This window comes from Acipenser ruthenus, chromosome 21 (genome assembly GCF_902713425.1).
Source record: "Acipenser ruthenus chromosome 21, fAciRut3.2 maternal haplotype, whole genome shotgun sequence".
In the NCBI taxonomy this organism is placed as follows: Eukaryota; Metazoa; Chordata; class Actinopteri; order Acipenseriformes; family Acipenseridae; genus Acipenser; species Acipenser ruthenus.
In genome coordinates this window covers 26,822,225-26,830,447 of record NC_081209.1, presented here as the reverse complement: position 1 = coordinate 26,830,447, position 8,223 = coordinate 26,822,225, and the positions used below count along the sequence as shown (strand labels likewise).

Sequence of the window (8,223 nt, the reverse complement as noted above, 5' to 3'; positions counted from 1 at the left end):
TCTTTTAAAGCATAATATCATGTTGGCCTTAAGAAAGTGTATCTCACAGTAAATCACTGTGCCCAAGTTTATACATCCCCCTACATGATGTGTGTATATACAGTGTGTAGGCTAGGCTTGTGGTACTGTATACCATCCATTCAGAGATCCTTGAGGGTCTCACTCTGTTAGGTAAGAATGAAAACACTTCTCACTTCTTTTTATATTTCACAGATGTGAAGTTGAGAATTAAGTTTCAGTAAATGTTTTAATGCATTTATTTATTTATTTATGTTTGCATGAAGCGTGACGGGAATACAGGCGCACGAAACACTGTGTGTATAGCTCCAGTTTCTATGTATATCTTTGTGTGCATGTGTAACTCAGACAGCTGCGTCAGATAGTGTATATTATAGTGCATTTATAGGGTCTGCTATATATGTGTAAAATCCATTCCAGCGAATTCATGAACAGTCCTAGTGTTACAGTGCTATGGCCCCCTTTCTGTTTATTTATCTAAAGAGAGTAGATGCAAGCCACCTAACCTTACTGGTAGGGATTCCAGTGATTCCACTGGGAAAGTTTTCCCTTTACAGAGCAGTTGATTAACCCAAGTGAGCAGGCCAAACATAAAGCTCTTCAGTACTGCTGAAAGCCACGGCAGTGAATACAGCCTGTGTAGTGAACAGCACTCTATGAATCACTGCGCAGACAGGAGTCCTAAAGCAAACAAAGTGTGGACAGAGGCTGAATTCAAGCTGCCTTGCAGCAGCACAGACTGGAGAGGTTAATGATATATTCCTAGTGGAGAGTATTGAATTTTGGGCTTTCATGTATTTGCTTGATCGTCCATTCGTTTTTCCATTACCATTAACGACCTAGTGAGCAGAACATTACTTTTATTTTAGGATTTCTTTCTCACTATTATTTATTTTAAACTTTCGAAACAAATCAGATTTTGTGTTTTTATTAATTTTTTTTCCTGATTAATGTTGCTGCTCTTGAAAGGTGCTTTGGCATCATTGTAGCAGATATTGTACAATCACTGCTTATCAGAGCCTCCCATACATTGTCCCACAAGCAAGTGGGGAGGAACACCCTTTTAGGATGTGAGGGAGCAGCCCAGTCCCTATACCCATCCAATTATTCACCTTTCTTTTTTCAGATGCTGGATGATCAATGGCAACCATGCAGAGTTTTTTTTTTATTCAAACCTAGTATCTCACAGCACCACCCACTAGTATTGTTAAAATAGACAATAATGCATCAAGTGTATCCTGCAAGAGTTCACAGGTGTGGTGTTTTTATGGCCATCCATTCCTATAAAACCCAATTCAACCATCCAGGATCCTGCATGAAAAGGTTAATTACACAGTTTGCTTTAATTCTTTCTTTTTTTTTTTTAATTAAATTTTTTTTAAATAAATATCAAATGGATATTCACCTGAAGGTTGCGATACACCTAAAATAGAGTCTTACGCTTGGGACCACAATGTCTCTCTGTCAAATAATATACAAAAAAAAAAAAAGGATAAAGATATTGTAATAAATTGTTCAAGAGAATTTCCCGTATAACTGAAACAACATGTGATTTTGTCCCGCTAGTATTTCAGACAGTAGTGAGATTGTTTCTCAGTGGTCTCCTCCCTTTATTATTACACAACTTGAATGACATCACGTGCATCCTGCAGGAGTCTTCAGTGTTGGCTAGTCTCTGTACAGTACTGTAATTACACTAAAGAAGCCTTGTTCATCAAACCAAGAGCCTGCTGCATGAACTCATATTCCCACAGAATCCATTTGACAGCAGGGCTATACAGTCATCTGTGAACTAAATCAGCACACAGGGATAGTTAAGTATCTTTAAATTATGGATGAACATAAAAGTAGTTTAAGTAGCTGAGTAGTGCTTAAGTTAACCCTGCAATGAATTTCTGTGTGGTGCAAACAAGCCAATTCACGACCCCCAGATTGTATTATGAGGCTTTATAAGTTCAAGAACTGAAAGTGTATAATGTACAGGAGCCATTTACCATGGTAAACGTTATGCAGCAATTCTTCAATGATTTATCATACTTGCCTACACAATTACCATGATTGCCTATACTCTGTCCTGCTTTCACTGTGCTTTATTTAACCTTATTATCTATAAAGTTTTCGTCTCCCTCTGCTGGTGGAAATTAAAGATTACATTTACTGATTTACTGAACTGAGGCAACATTTATTGTGGAATTATTATAGACAGAATAACAACCGTAATTCAATTCACAAATATGATGACATGATTTTATTTACAACAAGATTTATTTATATCCTGTTTTTGTCAGAAGTCTTGAATATTTGTACTGAAGTAACTATTATATGTTTAAGGCCATTTAAGAAAACACTTCTGCCATTATTTTTTTACATTCCATATTTCATGTTTGCTATTGTTTTTCTATAAACCACCATTCCCCTCCACAGTTTGTGGTTACCCCTCCATAGTTTGTGGCTTCTCCTCCACAGTTTGTGGTTTCTCCTCCACAGTTTGTGGCATAGCCCCTTCAGCTGGTGTCCTTGTTTTTTCGACTGGTGGCTCAGGTCTGTCGATCATTGTTGGTGCGTCTTTGCCCGGGTTCCTGGTTACCAGAAGCCAGTGATTAAGATCACGCTCAGCCTTATGAGAGTCCAGATAGGTGTGTGCTGTGACTTCATATTCTTTTCCATACAGTGTCCTGCAAAGGAAGGATTGCTTACTATTTATTTTAATTCATAATTCTTTTAAATTCGTTTTTTTCTTAATGTCTGCTTTAACAGTCTAGAAATGTTTGAACTTTATTCAATCACTCACTAGAAATGTTTGAACTTTATTCAATCAATCAAAATAGACTCAATGTGCTTAAAGCTTTGTTAACAAGGTCACATATATCATAACTGTCTGCAACTGCACATGGAGCCCAATGCATGCCATAAAATCAAATATTAATAGCGTGATCACATTGTATTATTTTCTATGATAAGCTTTAAAACACACACAGTATTCTTCAGAGAAGTAAAGTTACATATTTTTCAAATGACAATACTTACAATAAAGTGTAGTTTTCAAGAGCGGCCAAGCATTGGTTTGTCTTGCAATGACTGATAAGCACTTTTGAGTTTGCCTATAAAGACAAAAACACATAGGAAAAACTTTTATATAGTCAGCCTGTCAACTTCCAATAAAGTCTGAACATCAAGTAATATTTTAGATAACAGAATTAATTTAGAAGATTATTTTCTCTTTTAATGAATTGCTTTAAACAAGCACAAATGCTCAGTCCCTTTGGTTGCTTCTTAAAACAGGGTTCAATGTACATGGATCCATTCCTAATTTTGCATTATAGTTTTTTTTTTTTTTTCAATGAAACAGGCGGTGCAAAATGCTTTGAATATATAATACTCTTATTGCCTCTTCAAGCCACTGTGCCTGAGAACAGCTACAGAAAATGAATGAATGCAAGTTGAGATTTGTATATTACTTACAGGAACAGGGCATCCTTCATATTCAAGACGTAATTGAGGGTCATGGTAAACAGCTTGCCAGCATGATAGGAATGAGGGCTGGTCAGTCAAACTCACTTCCTGTAGGCGGGATTTCAAGGCACACTTCTCGAATGTTTTATGATCGCTTTTCAAATATAACTAGGGGGCAGAAAAAATAAGATTTATGAATGCATAGAGAGAATTCATAGAGGGGGAAAAGAGAGAATTGTTGCAATTTAACCTTTCTTTGGTTCTGTGTAAAGAAGCATTTTTAGAAAACCTACTTATGATTTGTGCTAACTAGATAAACCCTACCCATCCGTATTAGATTTTAAAACTCTGGTATTATATGTGGCTCACCTCCCCTGCAAAGCCCTGTGTGGTCCTTAGAGCAAAGCTCTGGCCATATATCAGAGGTTCACCCGCAGGAGTTCCATCAACACTGTCCAGTGAAGGGAGAGGGAAAAATGTTATTGCACAAACCTTTTCTGCATTTGATCTTGAGGAACATAAATACAATGAAATACTGAATCATAAAAGTATCCTACAATAAACTATGTAACACAGACAAGTTGTGGCTAATACAGTACCTTCATCAGTGTCGGATGGAGCTTTTGTCTTTGCGTAATTTTACATTGCTATGGATCTGGTTCATTGGGATTTCTATGATCATTATTTTTACCTACTATAAAGTTTGGTTAAAGAAAAGGTATGTGGGTGGTCTATTCAGTTGATCTAAATAACGCTGCTATTTAAATCATTTAAATGATCCTTTCTGACAGAAAGACACTAAAGAGAGTCCCACGTACTGTTAGACGTTTGATTTGCATAAGCAGTGTTGGTCTTTAGATCCGCCACTGTTTAGATCAACTGAAGAGACCCCTTGTAAGGCGAGGCTGGTATTATTTTGTTGTATTTGTTAATGGCTTTACAGCCTATGAATGTTTAGTGGGATTCCTACCTTTCAATTATGAAAGAGTTTCTAACACAGGGGGTCACGCTGGTGCTCGCACTCATTCCACAAGGGGCCACAAGCGAGGAATTGGTCCCGACATTCGTTGTGTCCGCATTAATACTCAGGGATGAAGGGTGACGGAATGGATCGATGCCAGTAAGGCTTTCCCTCTCGGTCCCAGAGTTTACCAGCATTACCGTGTCTCCAAAGTGGACCAATTCATCTGCGGTCACTGACAGATTAGTCTGTGAGGAAGCAGAAGATTAATGAAACTCTTTGTCTTACAAAGTGCAACAAGACTACTATGCAGGGCAATTGTTTAATGTCGTTAATCTTTCTGAACAAAAGCATGGTTTGCATAGCAGAGAATCAGCAGTTGCATGTTTTACTGTATAGGAGTTTTGGAGTCTCTGATAAGGCTGGTGTGCTTCTACAGACCAGTAAACGTATTCTACAGTTATGTGTGTTTGAAATTAAAACATTTTATATTACATTTAATATGGAGGCCAGACACAGCAGAAGTAGAATATAGCTAATAAATTAAAACAGGAAAAATAAATAAATTAATAAAAACATTTTTAAAATATTTATTTTGTATAGATTGTATATATGAGTTTGGTTTTACATTTATATTGCCTGTTACTTGCTATATTGTGTTTAGATTTCTGTAAATCGCTTTGGATAAAAGCATCTGCTAAATAAATAATAAATAATAATACAAATCTTTGTCATGAGATTGTAAGTCATGATACATTTTAATAACACACACACACACACACGCACACGCACACGCACACGCACACGCACACACACACACACGAAACAGGTTCAAAATATCAATTTTACCTCTTTCAAAATATTCCGTTTAAGGAAGCTTGTTTTCTGCACAATCAATTCCCCTCTTTCTTTTCTGGCTAAGAAGTCTTTTAGTACGTCCTGTGAGGAAATAAAACCATACGGTAAATAAATCATTCAAGTCACGACAGCTTAAGTAATCTAACAACTCTTACTGCGCTATCTCGAGTAAGAAAACGTAGCTACAGTACCAAATCATAGAGAGCATAGTGAAAAACGTGTTCATCATTTAAAATAAAAAGCCACACCACGTCTTAGTGCAATTTTAACTTGAAATGCACCCTGACTCTTACCTCATCAAGACTAATATCTTCGCTCCAGTTTCCAACCCGAACATTAGCGCTGAAGGTTCTTACGCCGCTCATAATGAAACACTTTAATTACAAATGAAAAATATCTTATTTATTAATATCTCACTGCACCATAGGAAAAGCAAATGAAGTTGAGTGTTAAGCGGTATGTTTACAGGTTTCCACGGTTACCACTGAGCATGTGACGTTTTACAGTCACGTGACCCCAGCAGGCTACGTGCTATACTGGCGGTCAAAACACTAATGGCAGCTAATGCAAAAATGGTATCGTCCGCACCAAAATGTAATGTATTTGCAACCACAGAGCACACTTGTCACCCCCCGTTAGATGCATTAGAAGGATTTAACGATGTGCCAGATACTTGGAATTTCGGACCCCTACTGTCCCTTCCCGGTGCTTTTTACTACCCCGAAAGACAGCGATAAACTAGTTTATTTTTTTTCCTTTTAAGAACATTTTACTTACATGTTACCAATTAAGAAAATATACATTTTCAATAGTTTGTTCAAAAATACTGTACTAATATTAATTATATGCAGTATGTCTATGCTGTTTGAATGCAAACGTTTAACATCCTTCGTTGAATAGGCTCGCAATTAAAACAATTTTGGTATAGACTAGAGTATCATAACTTTGTATGGGGATTTAAAAAACAAAAAACCTTTGTTCTACGAAGCGTCAGTAACTGGAATCTAGATTTTTGTTCCTGTAAAATCAACTTTATCGACAGCTCAAAGGGACTGTACTCTGTCTCTATGCTGTGCAAAAATGAGCACAGCATTAACACTATGTTAAGGTACGTGCATAACGATTTCTGTTCATGTAGATTAATGTAGTTTTCATTATTGAGCATTTGGTTTTCAATTACTGATACATGTAACTTGCAGTATTGCATTTTCTTTTCTGAGAAAAGAGGAAGCATGCAGTTCAATCATTATCCACTAGAGGGTGATCACGTATATTGTTTGCCTGTGGCCAGGCCTTTATGGTCACTGAACTGATTTATGAGAATTCTGTCTGAACTTCAAGTGCTTGAATAAGTAGGGTTGTTTATTAAAATGTGTAAAAAACTCTACCTGCACATTTAAACTCATTAGGCATTTAATTGAAAAGCAGTGTGTGCAGTTAATGCCACTACCAATATACATACAAAATACAGATAATGTTGCAACTAACCTTGCAGCTGGTTAGGATTCATTATTTAAAATGCTCTCTGCATAGCCTTTAAATTCTAATGGGCTGTACCTACCGCAATACAATTCACCACCAGATACCCATTAGAAACAGTGGAAAATAAACAGCTACACTTTTATGCTTCAGTGCCTGCTTGTTGTAAATAAAAATGCCATTAGCACGAGAGGAAGAAACGCTATAGTGAAGAGAAATCTGTTCCTTAAACCTGCTGCCCATTTTATATTTTGGAAGAAAATACATGCTACAGCAGCATCCCATGTCTGCTTTTTCTGCCTTACTGTTTCATGCTACCCTTGCAAAAACACATTATTTTAGTCTAACTGTGTACACATCACGGGATGGTAGCATGAAAAGATTGGCTTTGACACATTTTCAGTTTCGTCACAGGAAATAGTAAAAAAAAAAAAAAAAAAATCAGTTAATCAAATTACTGCTCAGAAACTTTTCAGTGGTATTTTTCTGGCAAGGAAAACATGCAAATACTGTGGTCTATGTATTAGAATTGAATAGGCATTTCGCTTCCTATTAGCAGCAGATGTCCCCTATGTTGGTACATTGTAGTAAGTTTAGCACCTGAATACTTGAGTTCCAACATAAATTGGAAGCAAAATTCTGGTTAAGGATATTTTTAGTCTTACCAAAACTGCATATATGATTATAAACTTAACAGGAATGCATTATGCTGGAGAAAAGCAGGTACTAGTATCAGTTTAAACTTGTGATTCTTTTTGTGTAGTGAGTTCAGTCAAGGCCTCCCAGGTTTTTCAATCTGAATTAAAGGACCGTGACTCTACACTCCCATCTGCTGTCCCTACAACATCACTGCACCTCTCCACCATTCCTAGAACAATCTCCAGCCATATCACTACCACATTTAGTGTGCATGAAAACATTTGCAGTTAGAGGCAGGACGTTTACCCCACTATATCTGCACTGTAGTTTTGCCATTTGTTACCATTCTTTCTCCAAGCATTTACTGTGTGTGTGTGTGTGTTTTTATCCATACTTTCTCATAGTTCCCAATGACCCACCAAGCCAACATGTGCTTTACCATGCATTTATAGGGGTTGAACCCAGTCTTCCAGACGTGAAAGTCACACCAAGCTAGACTGCAGCTCCACCTAACCCCGTTTCTGGGTCCCTTTATTCTTGTTCCCCTGCTGAATCAGTAACGTATCTTAAGACTGATCAAAACTGTGTTATTGCTGAAATGGCGTATCCTTCACTCAGTGTGCATGCATGGTCAGGTGTTCTCAGCAGCTGTTAATTCTGTCACCAGGCATTGTCTTAATATTTATTTGGCAGTAATATTTATTTGGATTAAAACTGAAACCAGACACCAGCGCCTAGCAGTAATGAACACAGACTGGCAGTCCATGTTAAAACTACAAAACAAACAAACAAAAAAAGCAATTGGAACGCTAAAG

The 8,223-nt window shown here is 37.1% G+C and overlaps 1 protein-coding gene across 1 annotated transcript; it reads right to left on the bottom strand.

The window, feature by feature from the left end:
- Positions 1-2,094: 2,094 nt before the first annotated feature.
- On the bottom strand, positions 2,095-5,800 carry cfap161 (cilia and flagella associated protein 161). The gene is made up of 7 exons (XM_034901438.2): positions 5,584-5,800; positions 5,282-5,371; positions 4,442-4,680; positions 3,841-3,922; positions 3,481-3,639; positions 3,046-3,119; positions 2,095-2,693 (listed from the first exon to the last, which is right to left on the bottom strand). Exons 1-7 carry the CDS (start codon positions 5,653-5,655, stop codon positions 2,450-2,452), a joined length of 960 nt encoding a protein of 319 aa, XP_034757329.1. The 5' UTR covers positions 5,656-5,800; the 3' UTR covers positions 2,095-2,449.
- Positions 5,801-8,223: the final 2,423 nt, after the last annotated feature.